Raw genomic sequence first — 22,540 nt, 5'->3', positions numbered from 1 at the left:
GACCGGCTTATCTCACTCAGCATCACATCCAGGTTCATCCACGTTGTCACAAATGGCAGGATCTCCTTTCCTAAGGCTGAATAATATTCCTGGAGGGCATTATGCTGAGTGAAGTAAGCCAGTCACAGAAAGAAAAAAACTGCACAATCTCACTTATATGTGGAATCTAAAAAACTCAAAGACATGGGAGCAGAGAGTATGGTGACCAGGGGCAGGAGGTGGGGAAATGGGGAGATGACAGTTATGCGGGCTGAGTCCAGAGAGCTAATTACACCGTGCTGGATGCTAGAAATGCGCTGAGAGAGGAGGTGCTCTAACCACACACGCACACACACAATCGTGACTATGTGAGGAGATGTATAGTTAATGGCTTGACTGCAGTAACCACCTCACCACATTTATGTATATCAAACCATCATGTCGTTCACCTTAAGGACATAGCAGTTTATTGTAAAAATAATGATAGTCATAAAAGAAGGCAAGAAGTCTGTGTCCCAGACACACACCACCACATGAGGATGACGTCCTACGTGGCTGAGCCAGCGCATGGTGGACACAAAAGGAGGCAAAAGGCGGAGCTGCAGGGACCAGAGGTGTAAGATTTGGGATTTATGCAGAGGTGTCACTGAAAATGGAACGGACGGCGCCAAGAGGCGTGGAGGTCTTGTTTCCCCACTTCCTCCCCACAATCTGCATCTTACTTCCCTCGAGGAGAAGGTGAAGGCTATTGTAACAAGTGTCTGACACTGCACAGAGCTGACACACGAATCAAATTCAGTAAATTACCCGAAAGTCCTTTGTGAACAGCAAAGCTCTACAGAAAGTATTACTCATTAAACATAAGGTATTACAGGCAGTCTCATTACTATGTTAATATTATCCACGTGCTTAATGACCTTAAACAACAAGACACAAGAGAAGGACCCACCACTAGTATTTCCACCTGAAAAGCAGTGCTTTCGCAGGTTAATGTACTAAGATTCAGATGGCAGGCATTTGGGGTCTTGTATATTATCGTCTGCACTTTTCTTTATGTTTGAAATATTTTTAGATTCAAATTTAAGAAGTTTAATCAAAAATAGAAAGTAAATGCTTTCTAAAAGCTTGACACTCAAGATGCACAACAGCAGTGTCTGTGTTAGCATCCTCACAGCACAGGAAGGCCCTGTGGACCTCACCCCTGGGGGCTCGGTCAGCAGAAAGGCGAAGCCCACCTTCGAAGTAGTGAAAGGTGGATCCTCCAGGGGAGCTGGGAGGGGGCACCCCTCGTTCAGGGCTGACCTGAAACACACAACCACATGCACAGATTAAGAAAGGCCAGTCAGACCTCAGTCAGATCCGTCTCAGACAAGGCTCCCTCTGCTGGCCAGAGCCCTGGTTCAGCCCCACCTCCTCGCTGAAGCCCACCCTGGCTACAGGTTCTCTACTGTAATTCTAAATTCTTGTGTCTAGCCATATATTCTACACCTGATGACTGAGCCAGATTATTCTCAGTGTTTCGTGTCCCTGTCTTTCTCCATGAGTCAATTACATATTCTCTACAGGCACCAACTGTCTTGCACTCAAAAAAGAGCTGGTGCCCAAACACTTCACCTCCCAGGAAATGACTCACTTATAAATCTTAAAAAGGACAAGGCAACCTTTGTATTAAAGAGAACTCTAATGAGAACCTTACACGCTCCCCAAGTTCCCTCAAACTACATGCGAGTGGGCACCTAACAAGCCCCCGTCCCCTGTCCGCCTGGGCGCATGGCCCCACCTGCGAGATGCTGGACACGCTGCTGGCCTTCCTCTTCAGGGTGCCCTCCTGACACACCGCCAGCAGGTTGCTGGGGAGGATGGAGCGGAAGTCGTTGAAGGACCGCCTCCGCACACCTTCCAGCTCCTCAGGGACGTGGAGGGAATGAGGAGGGACTCTGGGGAAGAGCCTGGACAGTAGGGACTCTTCCGTGTTGCTGTAACGCCCAAATGCGCGGGAGATTCCTATGAGGCACGGGACCGCGTACTTGCAGAGGTATTCTGGAAGGCAGAGGGAAGCCGTGGCAGCACCACCCGGGGACCTGGGACCACCCATCTCAGGGCCCCCCACCAGCAAGTCCAAGGGCCAGAACTAGCCATGGCAACAGGGCCAAGCCCAGGCGCTGACCGGCGGCGGTATTTTCCATCCATCCTCAACCACGGCTGCAGACACCCACTCCCGTGGGTGGGAGGTCTTAACCACGCACAGCACCTCCAAATCAGTCCCTCAGCCACGTCACCTGAGCAGGCTCCCTCACGGGATTTAATCAGTGCATTTAGTCCTTCTGGGAGCAGATTGGTAGCCTCACACCAGAGGAAAAATGACCTTCAGACATGTTACAGGTGAAGAGACCGAGCCCCAGAGGGGGAAGCGGCCCAGCATTCAGGCAGCAGAGCTGTGCTCACGACCCCACGCGGCCTCTCAGCTAACATGCAGCAAAGGTCACATCCACCAGATACACTGGTTGCAAAGAACAGAAAATCTGAAGACTGGGAAAAGCAAGAGGAAGGATAATCACAAACAATAAAAAGAAAAACATACCTTTCTCTTGAATCTCCAAGGCCTGGCACATTCCCAAAAGGACATGCAAAACCTGCAAAAGCGCCTCTAAAATCTGGAATAGCCAAGGAAACATAACACACAAACTTATAAACAAAATCAGATAAATATCACAAAATTAATTCAGAACTAGAGGGAGCTTTAGACATTCTCTTGTCCAACCTCATACATGATCCATAACCCCCTGCACAGAAGCTCTGTCGAGAGGTCAGGCAACAGACCTTCTGCGGACAGAACCCTCCCTCTCTGGCTGGTCCACAGGCCTCCTAACTCTGGAAACAGGTGACAGGCCCCCAATCTCTTTTCACAGCTCAACACCCCTGGTTCTTTCCATCTGTTCCTAATGATTCAAGTCCCTGCTGATGGCCTGACTGACTTCACTGTAGCTCAGTATGTAAGAAACCATCTCCAACTGCAGTGTTCAGACAAAACACACTACTATTCCAGCGATGCTGGGGATCTCCCTGAGTAATCACCAGACTCAGCATGGACCCCAGACGTCTGTGGACGTGACACTGGCTTTCCAGCAGCCCTTAACCCTGCCGGCTCCATGAACTCACAGAGAAATGAAATCCTTAAGTGTCTCTCACACATGCTGCCTCAAGCTGTGCCCCTCCACCCACAGGGCTGGTATTTTTTTGCCCATCACTGAGCCCCACAAAAGCTCAGGGCATAAGCTTCGGTTCACCGCGAGGGTCCTCGATTCCCAACTTGGCATCCGAATCGTCTACAGATGAGACTGACTTGCTTTCAGGATTTTCATCCCCGGTCCTGGCTGGTCCTAGCTGTTCAGCTTCCACCGCAGGGGGCAGGCGACCAGAGGCTCCTGCCGGGTGCTCCTGGGGTGGTCCTTCAGTTGGCTCTGCAAACCCTGCCCTCGGCTACACTGCTGACCCAGGATGTCAGGAGAGGCGTGGTCCAGGCCCTGATGAAGATCACCCAGACTGAGTCCCTCTCACTTCCCCCACTTCCAGTCTTGGGGAATACAGGCAGAAAAACGAAGTTGGTTTGATGTGACTTGTTCATCACCAAACTGCTCATGTTTTGCTAGTGTCAAATGATGCGGAACAGTGCGGACCTGGAAAGCAATGTTTCGTCCATTTCACGTATTAAAGTTATGCCACCATCTTCTGTGGTGACCTATTTCAATAGGTGTTACTGATAGAAAAGCCCTGTTAGCTTTTTAAATAATATGTGATTCTAACGTATCTAGTTACCTCTTTAGCCAACCCACAAGTAAATAAAGAACCTAAACTAAGAAAGAAGGGTGGAGACCAACATAATGGCAGAAATAGGGACACAGAATTTACAGTGTGATAGTAAGGAAAGAGATTTTAAAAATTAAAGAAGATACAGGGGGCTTCCCTGGTAGCGCAGTGGTTAAGAATCCGCCTGCCAAAGCAGGGGACACGGGTTCGAGCCCTGGTCCGGGAAGATCCCACATGCTGTGGAGCAACTAGGCCCGTGTGCCACAACTACTAAGCCCGCGCTCTAAAGTCCACGAGCCACAACTACTGAGCCCGCGTGCTGCAACTACTGAAGCCCGTGCACCTAAAGCCTGTGCTCCGAAACAAGAGAAGCCACCACAATGAAAAGCCCACACACCACAATGAAGAGTAGCCCCTGCTTGCTGCAACTAGAGAAAGCCCTCTCGCAGCAACGAAGACCCAATGCACCCAAAAATAAATATATAAATAAAGAAGAGAACTATGAAATACATTTAAGTAACATTTCCAACAAAATAAACTAAAACTAAAAAAACTGGAGCACTTGAAGGAACGGCTCCAGCTTTCCAGAAAATCTCCTCCTATGAACATCAGTCCCCAGCATGGAGGCAGGAGGACGTGTGGCCTTTTGCTGCCCACCTCACAGGGCAATTGGGAAAGCTGAACGAGATAAGACTCGGGAGGTCAGCGGGGGACTAAGCACTGCAAGCAGGATTTAACATTTCTCATGTGTGTTACTAACAGTATGAAATAAATCAACATAAACAATCCAATCACTTCTTTTTTTTTTTTGTCCTGTCATCACTTTGGGACTCTCGGATCTTACAGAAACGTACACCGAGTCACGAACACTTACCTCATCCCTGAGGGAAGGGTCCCTATAAGCCACGTCAGACAGCAAAGTGACCAAGCAGAAGCTGAAGCTCTCGGCCACCGGGAGGGTGCCTGGAGGCAAAAAGACAGGAATCAGATCGTCAAACCGACCGGCCACCCCATCTGGCTGTTCCCTCTCACACGGCTGCCAAGGACCTGCTTACAGTGGAGGCCGCCCTCGTCAGGATGAGCCTCCAGAGAAGATACGGGCCCAACGTGTTCGCTGAGAAACACCCCTGCCTTCCTTGTAATAAAATGTTTTGGTTCAAGAAATTAAAATGTTTGCTGAGCCAATTTATAGTCTGAGATTACCGAGCCTCTCAACATGACAGATTCCTTGTTTTATTCCCAACCTAAATAAAATTGGGAAATCAATCTTGGTAAGACTATGGGAGATGTTTCATGGAGGCTAACTGTCAAATACCAATTACTATCACTTTAAACTGAATTAATGTTTTTTTTTCCTTTTTTCTTCTGACAGGTGGAGAAAATCCTCAGAAGAGCACCCAGAGATGTGCTCTATTCCTCGTAGGTTTTTAAGCCCTTCCCCAACTGAGCCTGCCAGTACGGAGATTCTCAAGAGCAGAGCCTCAAGGTCAAGAAGGGAGCACTACACCCAAAAGACCACAAGTGAAGCACCACTTCTGTCAAGTGCACTTTGGGAAGGTTAGACCTGCTGCTGAGGAGGTTCGATCACTATTAAACATTTAACCAATTTTGAACGTTGAGCACTGACTCAAAGACACACACACACAGAGCAGACGACCACTGCGTGTCTACTTCCGCACATGTGATTCTGAGACGCAGCTCTAGGTCCTTCTCAAGCTTGAGTGTGGCCGGAACCACCAGGAGGGCTTGTTGAAACGCAGTCTGCCTGACTCCCAGGCCCAGAGTTCCTAACTCAGTAGCTCCAATGTGGGGTCTGAGAACCTCCCTTCTGACAAGTTCCCAGGGGTGCTGATGCTGCTGGTCCAGGGATGGCCCTATAAGAACTAATGCTATGGGGTTTATCAAAGCATAAGTGATATTGCCTTAATAGAAACTAGGAGACTGAAATATTACCCAATAATTGGAAATTTATATATCTAACAATGTTTTTTTTTAAATAAATTTATCTATTATTTATTTATTTTTGGCTGCATTGGGTCTTCATTGCTGCGTGTGGGCTTTCTCTACTTGCGGTGAGCAGGGGCTACTCTTCGTTGTGGTATGTGGGCTTCTCACTGTGGTGGCTTCTCTTGTTGTGGAGCATGGGCTCTAGGCATGCAGGCTTCAGCAGTTGTGGCTCGCGGGCTCTAGAGCGCAGGCTCAGTAGTTGTGGTGCATGGGCCCAGTTGCTCCGCAACATGTGGGATCTTCCCGGACCAGGGCTTGAACCTGTGTCCCCTGCATTAGCAGGCAGATATTTAACCACTGTGCCACCAGGGAAGTCCCTAACAATGTTTAAATAATGCTAAAAAATTCATTCGAATGAGTCCAAGTATATAGAAGTGATATCTGTTTTGAAATAAAATAAAATAGGATCAACACTTTCTAGTATTCTACTTCTCCCCAAATTAGATAACAATGGTAGACACAGATGTTTCACTTTTCAGCAATGCTCTATTTAATTTGTAGTCTTTCAAATTCCAGGACACCTGCATAATTTGGGGTCTGTCAGCTTTAGGTACAGTAAGTCACCAGAAATGCTGAAGACCCAAAGGGCGAGAGGAACACGGGCAAGCACAAGCGGATGTTCATGAGGACGGCACAGTCTCCAGCAGACTGAGCCCACCTGACAAATTCAGGCCATGCCACCAACAGAAAGGGCATTCTTTGCAGGCACCAACCCCCCGCTAGATCTGAAGGTGGGGGCCTTGGACCTCAGAGAGAGAGATTACAAGGAAACTTCAGTCTCATGGGTCATGAACTCTGAAATGTTGGAGATCTTCCAAGCTGATTTTGGAGTCTTGGGAAATCCGTTTACAAGATCACGAGTGTTATAAGCGTTTAGCACATGCCTGGCATGTAGGGGACCTATGTAAATACTTCGGGAGGGATGGGAGGAAGAAGGCAAGCATGGAGGAAGGGAGGGGAGGGCAGTGGAGGTTAAGAGAGAAAAGATTATCTAACTTTCTCTTTGACCTTAAAGAGAGATCAGTATCGGGCTTCCCTGGTGGGTGCAGTGGTTGCAAGTCCGCCTGCCGATGCAGGGGACACGGCTTCGTGCCCTGGTCCGGGAGGATCCCACATGCTGCGGAGCGGCTGGGCCCGTGAGCCATGGCTGCTGAGCCTGTGCTTCCGGAGCCTGTGCTCCGCAACGGGAGAGGCCACAACAGTGAGAGGCCCGCGTACCACAAAAAAAAAAAACAACAAAAAAAGAGAGATCAGTATCAAATACAAGTTAAAAAGAAATACACATGAATTTATTCCATTTGCAAAGATGCAAAGTTCAGTGGAAATTTAGCAACATCGACAAAGCGATAAAACTACTGACAGTGGACATGGTGGTTGAGTCCCAAACTCCCATCTCAGCCCTCCTTTCTGGGCAGCCACCAGGCCATCTGGAGAACTGATCTCACTGCAGGGTGAGCCTCTCCATCTGAGGCAAAAGACCAGCTCAGGGACAGCAGGGGACCCAGGGCAGCCAATGGGACATGAGCAAAGGTTCCTGAGGGTCCCCGTGGTCCTGCTCAGCCTCGCTCATCCCGCCCAGGGCTCTGGACAACGTGAGAAAGCGCTAGTGCTGCACGCACCGGAGTGGAACCAACTAGAAGTATCCTAACTGCCGCGTTAGTGTGATTAAACATTCAATCCTCACAGACGGGGAACACACAGATGCTTCCTCACATTCAGGGAAACTTTAAACAAGACTACCTCTGCCTTTCCGAGCTGTGCTTTCTTCTACCCAATACACTTTCGGAAGACCTTTAAGAAGTCGAAGAAGGTAAGGAACCACAGAATCTTTGTGCTAAAAAAAAAAAAAAAAAAAAAAATTACATTTAATTAAGTACATGACTGGTAGCTTTTTAGCACAGACTGAGCCCAAAACAAAGCACATCCACATCCTGATCATCTCAGAGAAGGGCGTTTGCACAGCGTTGCACCCTTCCTGCTGCACATGGCGGGCGGCGTCCCTCCGGCCAACAGGAAGGCCGACACCTGCCCTCTGCTGCTCAGTGTCCAGCCTGGCTCTGGCCTCCAGAAGAAGACACGTGTGCACACACGCAGAACTGCCTCCTGCCAGGTGTTTAAAGTCCCCATACCCAAACCTCAGGACCACATCCTCCAGACTGGAGAGCAGCTTACAAACTTGGTGATGCTTCTTTCTGTTGCTCACGGCCCTTGTGCTCTTCCCTTCCTTTCTTAAATTTTCAGCTTCATATTTCCTTTTGCTCCTCTCAAATTGAGCATTAGACTTCATAGCCAACGTTAGCCAATGGAAAAATTACTTTCATCTAGTTTCCAAACTATCCAATCAGCATAGAGTTCATAACCTTCCACCACTAGCTCTCCTGGCTGTCTCCCTACATGCGGCTGCCCCCGCGAAGGACAAGTGTGCTCCAGAGAAGGGGACACTATCTGATGTTCTGAAACGCTGAAAAAACATGCGGCTTTGAAAACATGGTTGCAAATTCTGCCACACTCCTTTCACCAAAAGGCAGAGTCAAATTCACATCCCCTGAAAACAGGGCTGCCTTGGTGACTTGCTTCTAGTGTACAGTCAGACCTCCGTATCCGAGGGTTCCACGTCTGTGGATACAAAGAGCCAACAGTACTACACCATTTTATATGGAAGACTGGAGCATCCTTGGACTGTGGTACCTGCAAGGGGTCCCGGAGCCAATCCCCTGAAGATGCCGAGGGATAGCTGCGTGTAGAAAGTAGAATGAACGAGCCTGACTTCCCAGGCTAGCTCAGAGATGGCAGAGTCACTTCCCCCGGCTCTTTCTCAGGACACGCACTCTTGCAACCCAGACACTATGCTGTGACAAAGTGACACAGCCCAGGCTACACGGGGAGGCCATGAACATGGAGGGGCCCTGACCAAGAGCCCCAGAGAAGGTCCAGCCAGCGGCCGGGATCAACCCCACACATGTGGGGGAGGGGCCTTCAGGTGACTCCAGGGCCAGCCTTTGAGCCACCCCAGATGACACCAAATGGAGCAGACACTGGGCTCTTCTGAGCACTGGCTGAATTGCAGATTCCTGAGCAAAAACCTCTGCCAAACAAAACCAACTAACTTTGGGTAATTAAGCCACCAACTTTGGAGTAATTTTTATGCCACAGCAGGTAACCAAAATAAATAGAGAGCTTTCTTTAGTGAAAACAAAACCATTTTTCCTGTACAACAATTGCCCAGGGAACTGGTGTACTAACACACACAAGACCCCAAAGGGCCGCACACCAAGGCCCTGCAGAGAGGAAGCGGCCCGGGCTCTTCCCCACACACCCTGCAATGGTGTCACCACCACTGCTACTCTGGCCACGGCTGCCGCCACGGCAGCCCACTAACTGGGCACGAAGGAAGCCAGTGCCAGCGCCCACCCAGGATGGAGGAAAGGAACACAAACTCCAGGTGGATCACGAGAAAGCTGGTCCCTAGGTGCAGGGGCCAGCAGACACCGGGCTCCTCTCTTGGTGTCCGTGAGGCCTCTGGCTTCCTGGGAAGCTCAGGCTGACTGTGAGCCCCTTGGGACAGCCGCTGCCACCCCTGCCAACCACTGACCCGGAACCCAAACCACACCAAAAGTAACTTGTACTCGTCTCTTCCCTGCCATCTGAAAAAACCCAATACAGGTATTAGGGGCTCACAGGTAAATCCAGCAAGTGATGTGTTTGCCAAAGATAGTTTCAAGTAATACTCATTCGAATAGCAGTAGTTTCTTATACAGGTTTCTTTTTGAAAATTTATTTTCTTCCCCCTTTTTTTTTTTTTTTTTTTTTTTTTGCGGTACGCGGGCCTCTCACTGCTGTAGCCTCTCTAGTTGTGGAGCACAGGCTCCGGACGCACAGGCTCAGCGGCCACGGCTCACGGGCCCAGCCGCTCTGCGGCATGTGGGATCTTCCCAGACCAGGGCACGAACCCGTGTCCCCTGCATCGGCAGGCAGACTCTCAACCACTACGCCACCAGGGAAGCCCTCCTCCCTTTATTTTTATATTTAAATTTAAATAGGACCTGGCAAACAGAAAATGATTGTCTTTATTTTCACATTTATAAATAAATAATAAGAAGAATTAAAATGCAGCTTATGCATCTAATCTTGGTTTTTCGTGTGGCCTTGATCAGATAACCTATTTAATTTTTGAAATACTTCTCTAAAATTAAAATGCTTATTTTTTTTTAAATGTATAAATACTCTGTCAAAAATATTAATTCTTATTGAAGTAAAATTTCCAGGACATGCAAGCTAACTTTTTTAGATGAATAAAAATTCAAATAGCTGACATCTTTATTTTTTTAACATAGGACGATTAAACTTGGAATTTTAAAAAATAATTTTTGGCAATGATAAAAATAAACAGATAAAAGATTCTGTATCCAATGACTGAGCATTTGCTTCAATTAGCCTTGGTAAATACTAAAAAATGGCCATATTCTGTTGTAGTGACAACACTGGTTTGTAAATCACCTTTAAAAGGCACATTAACATGTACTCTAAAACAATTTATATCTATCATAGTTTTGAAAAAGACTGTTATATCACAATTATCTCAAAGAACACTGTCCTTTTGGAAGGAAAAGAAGTGGTTACTCTGAGTCTGGCTCCTGAGCATTTTGTCTGAGGTTTAAAATCAAGTCTACTCTGGAGGGTACATGGTTACTTCACAAAGCACTCTAACTTTCTGGCGAAAACAAAAACCGCACCTTCTTGAGGACGTGTCCATAGAGGTCTCATTCCCACCAGTTCTGCCCCCTCCCCATCACTCGCCCTCAGCTGACCACTTCCACCAGGTAGGTTCGCGAGTGCTCCTCTAGGCCTGATTTAGGAGAATAAAGTAGGTACAAACTTAAACCCTAACTGCACCCTCCTTTGCATGCAGAAACACTTTTAATTTAGCCAAGTCCTACCTGTAGATCAGATTCAATGAGAAAAATGCCCAATGCAATCACCGCGTCTCTCCGCCTTTCATCCAACTGGAAGATGCCATGGAAATCTACTGGGCACATACACAGCAGCTTCTGGACCTAGAAAATGAGACCAAACAAACAAAAAAAGCCCATAGCTTAAAAATACATAAACCCACACTCAGATAAACCAGTATCAAAAAGCCCAGCGAATATATGCAACAAATAAGTCATTTATTTCCAATCAAAAGGTCATAAAAAGGACACCTCCAGCCTCTGAAATGATGGTATACACACCCCTCCAAGGAACCTGGACCAAGAGCTGAAAGGCTGTGTCCACGGAGGCGGTAAAGCACGATGGCTAACGTCTGCCCTTTGGTGTCAGGGCAGTCCAGGGTCCCCACCTCCCAGTGGTGCCCGTGAGCAGGTTATGAAAACCTACAGGTAGGCTATCTATAGTCACAAGGCCTCCCCTTAGGGCTCTTTAAACATTAAATGTGTGTAAAGCACTCAGAACTGTGCAGGGCACACAGTACGTGCTCAATAAACAATATATATTGTTACTGGACATGGCATGGTAGCAGGCAGAGGGCAGCACGCAGGCAGTCAGCAATTTCCTGAATAAATAGAAACACTAGGATTATCGTCAGAACACACCAACAGTAAATGTCTGTCACAAAAGAACTAAAAATCAGGATTTATTATGAAAAGGAAATCAGGTGATGCCAATCTTGAAAATCTCTGCCACAGCAAGCTCTGAACAGAGCTTTAAGATACATCAGGAGGCCCTAATCTTGCTGTCCCATGGACCCAATGAGAAGTCTCTCACTGACATTCACGTGGTCTGGTGGGATGTTCTTTTTTGTGTGTGTGGTACGCGGGCCTCTCACTGTTGGGCCTCTCCCGTTGCGGAGCACAGGCTCAGTGGCCATGGCTCACGGGCCCAGCTGCTCCGCGGCATGTGGAATCTTCCCGGACCGGGGCACGAACCCGTGTCCCCTGCATCGGCAGGCGGATTCTCAACCACTGAGCCACCAGGGAAGCCCTGGTGGGATGTTCTAACAGCAAAGGAAATGGAAGCCATTTTGCCCTGAAAATGCATCAATTACCACTGTAATTTTTTATAGAAAGTAATTTGCTGTTGTTCCCTTCAGATTTTAAAAGGGCAAATACAAGAGGACAAATTGAAACTGGCAAAGATTATGTAACATACTTTCACCCCAGTGTTGTGTATACTAATTGAAACTCTGAAACAATCTAAATATTTAACATTAGGAAAATAATCATGATCAACCACTTGATCAAATATTAGGTTAAACCCTAACTGCTGATATTCAACCATTTTTGACCTACACAAACAATGCTTTTGTAAAGTTTAACCTAATGTTACAAACATTAAAAATGGCATTTTCTAAGACTCAGCAGTGACACAGAACAATGTTCTAAATGTTCTATAAGCTCACGAAAGGAATGATCTGAATTACATACAGAAAAAATGCTGGAAGAAAATACATCAGGGAGTTCCCTGGCGGTCCAGTGGTTAGGACTCAGCACTTTCACTGTCGTGGCCCGGGTTCAATCCCTGGTCGGGGAACTAAGATCCCGCAAGCCATGAGGCGTGGCCCCAAATATACATATATGTATATGTGTATACACATGTGTGTGTATATATATGTATGTGTGTACATATATATATATATATATATATATATATATATATAAAATCAAAGTGTTAATAGTTTTGAGAGATAAGATGACCAGAGGTGAGACATTTCTTCTTCATGCTTTTTTATATTTGCCAAAATATGTTCTAAAGGAAAATATTTCTTGTGTAATCAGAAAAAACATCCAGTAGGTTAAAATAAAAATATATACACATGAGGGGGAATCCATGCTTGTGTGATTAAATGCTTAGGCAAAAGAGCACACATCAACAGGCAAGCCAGGAACGAAGTCGAACTTCCCCCTCATCACTGGGAGAATATGCTTCACGATCAGGGGAAATAAAACACGAAGGAGCTGCAGACCAAGCACGGTAAAGTGATCATTGCAGAGACTCACACTCACATAACAGACAGTCAAGTCTCTCAAGAAACATTCCTGCAAATAAGAAATCCACCACAAGGTGGATTATATCAGAAGGAGCCATTGAGATCTAGAGCTGACCCTTGAGCTGGCACTGACCCGAGGCCTGTGGAAGCCCTCCCACAGGCCCTACCCCAGGCAACACAGACCTTGGGGGGACCCCAAGGCTGGAGGACAAAGTGAGACTCAGAAATGTGGCAGGACTGGCCCAACCTCACTACTAAATATGGAAAAGCTGTAACTACAGAAAAGATAACCTTTCAACAGTCCCACACGTCAACACAGACAAGCCTAAGATTTTATATGCTCGTGCTCTCAGTCCTGTGCTCTGTCCCTGGAGGCTTTTCGGGGAGGAGGGTAAGGATCATGCCGTACTTTTCTGTGGAAGTGAAATGCATTTGGACTTTGGAGTTAGACCCAGAGTCACCAGGCGACACGTCGAGCCTCAGCTTCCCATCTATACAGTGTCCCCATGGGGCCAGGTACGGAGGCACAGCCCTCACCTGGGCTCCACGGCAAGTGGTGGGCATAGTCCACGCCACTGTGCATCAGTAACGGCCTTCAAATGGCTCCTATGAGGGTCGGTGGAAGCAGGACGCCTCTAACTCATTCACTCACTGTTCACTGGGCACTACTTGCGGGAGGCACCGCCCTGGGCACTGTGGATGCAGACTGAACCTCGGACCAGGCCCTGCCCTCGTTCTAGAGGGGGCAGACAACCCGGGTGAGGACCAGAGATGAGGTCATGTAAGAGGCGTTAATTCTCCCTGTTGAAAGTAAGGGAAGAGCTGTCCCTCTCCTTCTCTTTCTTTGAGAACTCACACTAGAAAACTTGCCAAAGGAAGGATTTCCTCCTTTCTTGGAAGGGTGAATAAATTCTTTTGAAGACTAGATTGGCACTTTGCGAGCTTTATGACTTAGGAATGTCTTTCTCGAGGACCTGGGGAGCCATCTCTTTGGAATGTACACATCGAGGGAGACAGCGCCCATCTCCCCATCTCTGGGGAGGACAGGAGCCTAACTTCCATGGGCTTCAGGCTCCAAGTTGCAAAACCACCACCTGTCTAAAGGTGGGAGGATGAAGCCAATCAGCTAACAGTCGATCACCCCAGTTACCAGGTAGTTAGCATGAACTATATGTGACAAATGGTGCTGACAAGTCCTCTTATTTGATTTTAGCCCAGTGAGAATTCTAAACAACTATAAAACAATAAATTTGCGCTGTTCTAAGCCACTAAGGTTGTGGGCATTTGTTACAACAGCCAATAGGAAACTAATATAGTTGGTCACAGAGTTGTAAACAAAACTCAAAACCTGGACTGCCTATCAAGAAAGATATAAAAATTAATCAGGTTACAAGCAATATTTATTTCCTTCTTTACTCTTTTCTATATTTTCTGTAAGGAATACTGTTAACTGCAGAATCAGAAAAAAAAATTTTTTAATAGTAGAAACAATTTTGCCACTAATGCAAATCTTATTTCTAAAAGGACAATAATACTTATTCTCTTAGAGCTCAGAAAGTAAGAGAATAGTGTATAATATTTCAATTGATAGAATCTGAGTAATCCAAGAACAAAGAAGTAACAAAACCGAAAGAAAATCTAGGTCAACTAAACTAAGGAGATGTTTTCTGCATACAACAGTCCTACTACAACTTCTTTAATTCTAACATCTTAATATCAGCAAAACAACTGCTACTTAACTATAACTTCCCCAAGAGTCTCAATCTAAGTAGGAATGTTTTTAAAAAGCAGGCGATGCAGCTATCTGGCCCTGACGCAGGCGCGTGGCTGCAGTGAGAGGGATGGCTGGGTGGGGACCCAGGCCGGTGCCACCTGGGACAGGAGGCCCAGGCACGTCAAGCTCAATCTCACAAAGCAGCCTTGAAAATGCTTCACAGCTCTGTGCAAACGAAAACCAAATTGATTAAATTACTTCATTAGCAAAAAAATCACGGAAATACTGGACTGTGACATTGAGCTTTCCTTGGTAAAATTTCTCTAAGGAAACACGCAGCACACACAGGCCCAACCCCAACACTGAGAGGACGCTCAGCCCCAGGCCTGAGGGCCACTGACGACCCCCAATCACAGGCAGGGTCCCAGGCAGAGGCCGGGGGAGGGCGCGGCCTCGGCTGCCAAGCGTCCACTTTCAGGAGATCACGTGCCATCCTGCTTCACAGGTTGGGCAACTTGGCCCTGCCGGGTTAAGTATGAGCTCAGGCAGCAGGCACTTCCCTAGACCCTGACTTCTGTCCCCCAACTCATGCACCCCCGCTGGCCCCCAAATCCGACACAAACTCCATGCACATGTGCAGCCTGGCAAGGGAGGTCCTCCCACATACTGACACCCAGCCTGGACCTCTGCCAGGCTGCTTCCAGGGTCTCCACTGTCTGCAACATTTCTCAACCTGCCTCGTCTCCCCACAAAACCCTCCCATCGTTCTAAGATGCAGCTCTCCCTCTCCTGCTTGTCAAGCTGCTCTGGACATCAGGTCTGTCCCCTCACACCTCTCAGGAGCCCACCAAGAACCCTGGGCTGAGATGCCTGCCCTTCTCATGTCTTACCTTGGAGCACCTGTGTACTTACCTTCCGCCCCCTGCAGACGGGACTGTGTCTCCCTGGTCACGTGCCCACCACATCCCCATTAACTATCCCCATTCTATGGCTTACAAAATTGAGGCACAGAGAGGTCAAAGTTCTAACGCAGAATAAAGCTTGAACGCTATAATGAAGAAAAAATGAAAAAATAACATTGAATGATTTTCTTCAGAAGTTTACAACAAATTAACAAGTAGTTTGGTTTCTTTGGGGTGACAGGGGGAAGAGCCTGTCATTATAAAAGGTCACTAAGCTCAAAATCTGAAAGAGACGGCCGGGGTTGCTCCCATTTACGAAAAGGATCCAGAGGGGTTGGCTCTGCACGCCACTCTGAGGAGGCCAGTAAGGAACAGACCACAGGAGGCAACAGAGGTAACTTCCTTAGACTTTGAGAAGCCCTGAGAGTACTTTAACCCAAGGCTGTTAAGAGAGATGCCTTGAGGTGAATTTACTGCCAAAGTAAGGAAATGCCTAACCAAGTTAGAGAAAATAAGATGCCCTCACAAGTCTGGATGAGTGGGCAGAACACCACAGATGAGAACTCAACATGAGAGTGGGTGTAGGTCAGGTATGTAGGTCAAAATAAAGCTACAATAATAGCGTTACAAGCTGGCCAATTAAACTTTTAAGTATGCAACTTTAGTTATCTGAAACCTCAGGGAATATTCTTCCTGGAGAAACAAAAGTCCCTGAGAACTGAAGATTATGCTTTAAGTATTAGTGGTATTTTGTTGTTGTTAAATCTGTTTTTTAATTGTCATTCTCCTACAACCTGCCTCCTTAGAGAACAGTGAACATAAGTCAACATTTTCTAAGTGACTCAGAGCGAGCATGATAGACAAAGATGATTGTGACATGATGCTTGTGTCTTAAAACTATGCCAATTTTGGCAAACTGACAAATCATCTCCCTCAAGCCTCAGCTTTCCCAGGTATAAAAGGATGAACAGATAAATTTTTGCAATGTCTGCTCTAGCAATAAAATCCGGTGAGCCAAGAACTTCCACCTGCAGCCACGAGAGAACAGCAGGATCTGGATTTACCTTCCTGCCAAAAAACAACAGAAAAATGGACAAATACATGAAACCACTGGTTTCGTACACTGGAAAAGCAGCACAGGACTGAAATGCTTGGGGGAGAGGAAACAAGGTGAGCCCTACAGTTGCCCTGATTTTCTGCCAGAAGACACATCCGGGACCACAAAACAGGGAAGGGCATCCCAAGCAGATCATGCTGGTCTCACTAAGCTGAGGAGACAGAAATGGGAGTACCAGAAGTCTAAAAGCAGCTGGGAATTCTAGAGAAGAGAGAGTTCAATAGAAAAAAAGCTCCACAAATCTGCAAGAGTTCCCCTGAGTCTTTAATGAATATACTAAGACAGACCAGGATAGGGTAATACTCCACAATGTTGGGCAAAAAACAACCAAGGAACTGTGAGATGAATGGTTCCTGGGTTCTCACAGAGTTGAGAGGAGTCTGAGTTACTCCCTGCCAGAGCGAAAAACCCGCAAAGTATTCAGTGGAGAACTTGAAGGGCCACACCTCAGCAGTGGGGCTAAACTACCCCTGTCGCAAAAGCTATTTCAGACCTGCCCTAACAAAGTTTAAAAACCAGCTCTGCAATAGATGCAGAAAAAGCATGTGAAAAAATTCAACACCCTTCATGATAAAAACACTCAACAGGGACTTCCCTGGTGGTCCAGTGGTTAAGACTCTACACTTCCATGGCAGGGGGCACGGGTTCCATCCTCGGTTGGGGACCTAAGATCCTGTATGCTCCCGGTGTGGCCAAAAAAAGAAAAAAACAAACATTCAACAAACTAGGAACTTCCTCAACCTGATAAAGATTATCTATGGAAAACCCACAGCCAACATTGTACATAGTAAAAGATGGAAAGCTTTCCTTCCCAAGATCAGGAACAAGATAAGGATGTTCACTCTTAACACTTCTACCCAGTGTTGTGCTGGAGGGTCTGGTCAGGGCAATTAGACAAGAGAATGAAATAAAAGCCATCCAGATTGGAAAGAAAAAAGAAAAACTCTCTATTTGCAGATGACATGAGCTAAAGGAGAGGTACCCCACCCCCAGGCCGTGGACTGGTATCAGTCCGTGGCCAGTTCAGAACCGGGTGGCACGGCAGCAGGTGAGTGGCAGGCTCCCCATCACTTGCATTATCGCCTGAGCGCCGCCTCCTATAAGATCAGCGGCGGCATTAGATTCTCACAGGAGCACAAACCCCACTGTGAACTGCGCATGCGAGGGATCTAGCTTGCATGCTCCTTATGAGAATCTAATGCCTGATGATCTGAGGTGGAGCTGAGGCAATGATGCTAGTGCTGGGGAGCGGCTGCAAATACAGATTATCATTAGCAGAAAGGTTTGACTGCACAGAGACCATAATAAATCAATTGCTCGCAGATTCATATCAAGACCCTATCAGTGAGTGGCAAGTGAAAACAAGCTCAGGGCTCCCACTGATTCGGCATTATGGTGAGTTGTATAACTATTTCACTATATATTACAATGTAATAATAATAGAAATAAAATGCACAATAAACATAATGCACTTGAATCATCCAGAAACCATATCCTTCCTGCACACCGGTCTGTGGAAAACCTGTCTTCCAAGAAACTGGTCCCGGATGCCAAAAAGTTGGGGACCACTGATCTAAATATCCACTAAAAAAAAAATTAGACCTAGGGCTTCCCTGGTGGCGCAGTGGTTGAGAGTCCGCCTGACGATGCAGGGGACACGGATTCGTGCCCAGTCCGGGAAGATCCCACATGCCGCACAGCGGCTGGGCCCATGAGCCATGGCTGCTGAGCCTGCACGTCCAGAGCCTGTGCTCCGCGACGGGAGAGGCCACGACAGTGAGAGGCCCGCGTACCGCAAAAAAAATAAAATAAAATAAAATTAGACCTAATAAATAAGTTCAGCAAAGTTGCAGGATACAAGATCAATATAGAAAAATCAACTGTAATCAGACTTTCAGTTTTACAAGATGAAAAGAGTTCTAGAGATGGATGGTGGTGATTGTAGTAAAACATTACGAATGTATTTATTTATTTTAAAATAAATTTATTTATGTATTTATGGCTGCGTTGGGCCTTTGTTGCTGTGCGCGGGCTTTCTCTAGTTGCGGCGAGCAGGGGCTACTCTTCGCTGTGATGCAGGGGCTTCTCATTGCAGTGGCTTCTCTTATTGTGAGCATGGGCTCTAGGCATGCGGGCTTCAGTAGTTGTGGCACACAGGCTCAGTAGTTGTGGCACAGGGGCTTAGTTGCTCCACGGCATGTGGGATCTTCCCGGAGCAGGGATTGAACCCGTGTCCCCTGCACTGGCAGGTGGATTCTTAACCACTGCGCCACCAGGGAAGTCCCCATGAATGTATTTAATATCACTGATCTGTACACTTAAAAGTGATTAAGATGGCAAATTTTAAATTATGTATGTTTTACCACAATAAAGGAAATAGGGGAAAAATCAACTGCATTTCTATACAATACCAATGAACAGACTGAAGATGATATTAAGAAATTATTCCATGGTGAATTTTACGTCGTGAATTAATTCCATTTACAATACATCAAAAGAACAAAATACTTAGGCATAAATTTAACAAAGCAAGTGCAAAACTTACATTCTAGAAACTACAAAACCTCACTGAAAGTAAAGACCTAAATAAATGGAAAGATATCCCATGATCATGGATGATAAGAATTAATATTAAGATGGCAATTAGGGGCTTCCCTGGTGGCGCAGTGGTTGGGAGTCCGCCTGCCGATGCAGGGGGCGCAGGTTCGTGCCCTGGTCCGGGAGGATCCTGCATGCCGCGGAGCGGCTGGGCCCATGAGCCATGGCCGCTGAGCCTGCATGTCTGGAGCCTGTGCTCCGCAGCAGGAGAGGCCACAGCAGTGAGGGGCCCGTGTACCGCAAAAAAAAAAAAAGGATGGCAATTATACAGATTCAACACAATCCCTATTATGACCCCAGGTGACTTCTTTGCAGAAAATGATAAGCTGATCCTAAAATTCACAGGGAAATTCAAGAGACCCACAACAGACAAGGCTATCTTGAAAAGGAAGAGCAAAGTTTGGGGACTCACTTGTCCCAATTTCAAAACTTACTACAAAGTGACAGTAATCAAGACAGTGTGCTAGGGTAAGGACAGATATATAGACCAATGCTAAAATAAAAACAGCTGCCACTCTAGAATTCTATAGTCAGCAGAAATGAAGCTGAAAAAAAAACTTTTTCAAATAGGACAAAGCTGAGAAAATTAATCACACTAGCAGACCTGTACTATAAGAAATATTAAAACCAATAAAGTAAGGGGGGGGCTTCCCCAGTGGCGCAGTCGTTGAGACGCCGCCTGCCAATGCAGGGGACACGGGTTCGATCCCTGGCCCGGGAAGATCCCACATGCCGTGGAGCAACTAAGCTCGTGTGCCACAACTACTGAGCCTGTGCTCTAGAGCCCATGAGCCACAACTATTGAGTCCATGTGCCGCAACTACTGAAGCCCACGCGCCTAGAGCCCGTGCTCCACAATAAGAGAAGCCACTGCAATGAGAAGCCCGCGCACAGCAAGGAAAAGTAGCCCCCGCTCGCCACAACTAGAGAAAGCCCGCGTGCAGCAATGACAACCCAACACAGCCAAAAATAAATAAAATAAATTCAAAAAAAAAAAAAAAGTAAGGGGGACTTCCCTGGTGGTCCAGTAGTTAAGACTTCACGCTTCCACTGCAGGGGGTGCGGCTTCAATCCCTGGCCGGGTAACTAAGATCCCACATGCCTCACGGTGTGTCCCCCGCCCCCCAAAAAATCAATAAAGTGTAAACATCAATCTACATAAAGAAATGAAGAGAAATGAAAATACTGTATATATGAATATGCATATTTTTCATATTTTATGATTATTTAAATAAATTATAATAATGTATTGTGGAGTTTATAACATAGAAGTAAAAATCTATGACAGCAATCAAAAAAATGGAGTCGGATCGAATTACAATTATAAGGTTATTACACTATAAGTGAAGTGGTATAATGTTATTTGAAGGTAGACTATGATGAATTAAAGAGATGCATATTTCAATCCTAGAATAACCACTTAAAAAGAGAGATCTATAGCTAATAAGCCAAAAGTGGAGATAAAATGGAATACCAAAAAATGCTGAATTAATCCAAAGGAAGGCAAGAAAAGAAAAAGAGAACAAAAACCAGATGGGACAGATAGAAAACAAATATCAAGATCCAACCATATTAATAATTACATTAAATGTAAATGGTCTAAAAACTCCAACTACAAGGAAGAGATTTTCAGACTGGAAAAGCATGCTACATTCTGTCAACAGGAAAATCACTTTAAATGTAAAGGCAGAAGCTAAAAGTAAAAGGATGGAAAAAGATATACTATGCAAACACCACTAACAAGAAAGCTGGAGTGGCTATATTAATAACAAAGTAGATTTCAGAACAAGGAATATTACTATTCATGATTATAAAGAGGTCAATTGATGACAAGGACATAACAATCAAAAATGTGTATGAGCCCAAGAATCAAGTTTCAAAATACATGAAGTAAAAACTAACAAAACTCAAAGGAGAAGTCGACAGATCCACAATGATGGTTGGAGACCTCAACAATCCTCTCTCAGTAATTGATAGAACAAATAGAAAATCAGTAAAGATACTGAAGACTTAAAAAACCTACTTGACCTTACAGATATTTATAGGAGACTCCACCCAACAAAAGCAGAATACACATTCTTTTCTTGTACAATTGGAAAATTCACCAAGAAATATCTTACCTATGCTGATTCTTAAAGCAAGTCAATAAATTTAAAAGAACTGAAATCAAACAAAGTATGTTTTCTGACATACTAAGAATTAACTTAGAAATCAATATCAGAAAAACATCTATAAAACTCCCCTAAAGATGTTAAAAAACAACAACAACAACAAAAAACCAAACAAAACAACTCTCCAATTTTTTGGAAATTAAGCAACATACTTCTAAATACCTCTGAGTCAAAGAAGAAATCCTATGGGAAATCAGAAAATATTTTGAACATAATGAAGAAACACAACATATTAAAATTTGTGGAATGCTGTTAAAGCAGCACTTAGAGGGAAATTTATAGCTTTAAAGGCTTATATTATCAACAGAAAAGAAAAAAGGTCCTCCAATATCTATGATCCCATAGTTATATAATTATAAGTCCCCCCAAAAGATCTAACAGACAATTTTCCTAAGTGAGAAAAGACATCTAAAAGAACAACAGTTAATATTCATACTAATTGTAATTTTCACAAATCTATTTAAACTGGCCTCAAATATTCCCATCTACAGGCTAACCGTGACATTTTATTTTACTTATTACTAATATTTTAAATTCTTCACCAATCCCCTAAAGGCTATTAAACTGTTAAACTGCTCTTAAGATAAAGTCAACCATCATTTCCACTACCTGTCCTGGGTGCTCACGTCCTGCCCACCCCCACCCCCAAGCTATAACCACTATAGCCTACTCTAACGTCATCAAATGAGTCAAAAATGTTCCTATCTCTCGGCCTTTGCACAAGCTGTATCCTCTGCTAGGAGAATTCCTTTGTACACACTTCATCAGCTACCTCCTTCAGCTCTGTTTAAAATCTTCCTTGAGGGACTTCCCTGGTGGTCCAGTGGTAAAGAATCCGCCTTCCAATGCAGGGGACATGCGTTCAATCCCTGGATGGCGAACTAAGATCCCACATGCCGAGGGGCAACTAAGCCCGAGCGCCTCAACTAGAGATAGAGAAGTCAGCGTGCCGCAATGAAGTGACCATGTGCCACAACTAAGACCCGATGCAGCCAAAAATAAATAAATAAAATAAGTAAATATTTTTTTTAAATAAGAAAATAAAGTGTTCCCTGGTCCGCCTATAAATTGGGAGCCCATTTTATCTCTCCTCATACCATTTACCTTTTTTAAAAATTGAGATAAAATTCACCAACATCATTTACTTTTTAAATTGAAGTATAATTGATTTACAATGTTTCAGGTGTACATTGTAAATCAATTATACCATTTAGAGGGAAGAGAAGGGGGGAGGAGGAGGAGGAGGAGGGGGAGGGGGAG

General features: G+C 45.5%; 1 protein-coding gene across 1 annotated transcript in view; it reads right to left on the bottom strand.

Moving 5' to 3' along the window:
- Positions 1-1,214: 1,214 nt before the first annotated feature.
- Positions 1,215-22,540, bottom strand: part of LOC114484974 (phosphatidylinositol 4-kinase alpha-like) — a gene marked incomplete at its 3' end in the record, with an annotated part of 32,414 nt that continues 11,088 nt past the window's right edge. Inside the window, exons 2-7 of the mRNA XM_028484812.2 lie at positions 10,731-10,847; positions 7,534-7,627; positions 4,661-4,749; positions 2,561-2,633; positions 1,760-2,019; positions 1,215-1,281 (exon numbers count right to left, since the gene is read on the bottom strand). Coding sequence (XP_028340613.1) covers positions 1,215-1,281; positions 1,760-2,019; positions 2,561-2,633; positions 4,661-4,749; positions 7,534-7,627; positions 10,731-10,847 — 700 coding nt within the window. The remainder of the gene's footprint in view (positions 1,282-1,759; positions 2,020-2,560; positions 2,634-4,660; positions 4,750-7,533; positions 7,628-10,730; positions 10,848-22,540) is intronic.

Source organism: Physeter macrocephalus, unplaced genomic scaffold (assembly GCF_002837175.3).
Source record: "Physeter macrocephalus isolate SW-GA unplaced genomic scaffold, ASM283717v5 random_244, whole genome shotgun sequence".
Taxonomy (NCBI): Eukaryota; Metazoa; Chordata; class Mammalia; order Artiodactyla; family Physeteridae; genus Physeter; species Physeter macrocephalus.
The sequence above is the reverse complement of the archived record's forward strand: the minus strand, read 5'-3'. Positions and strand labels throughout refer to the sequence as shown.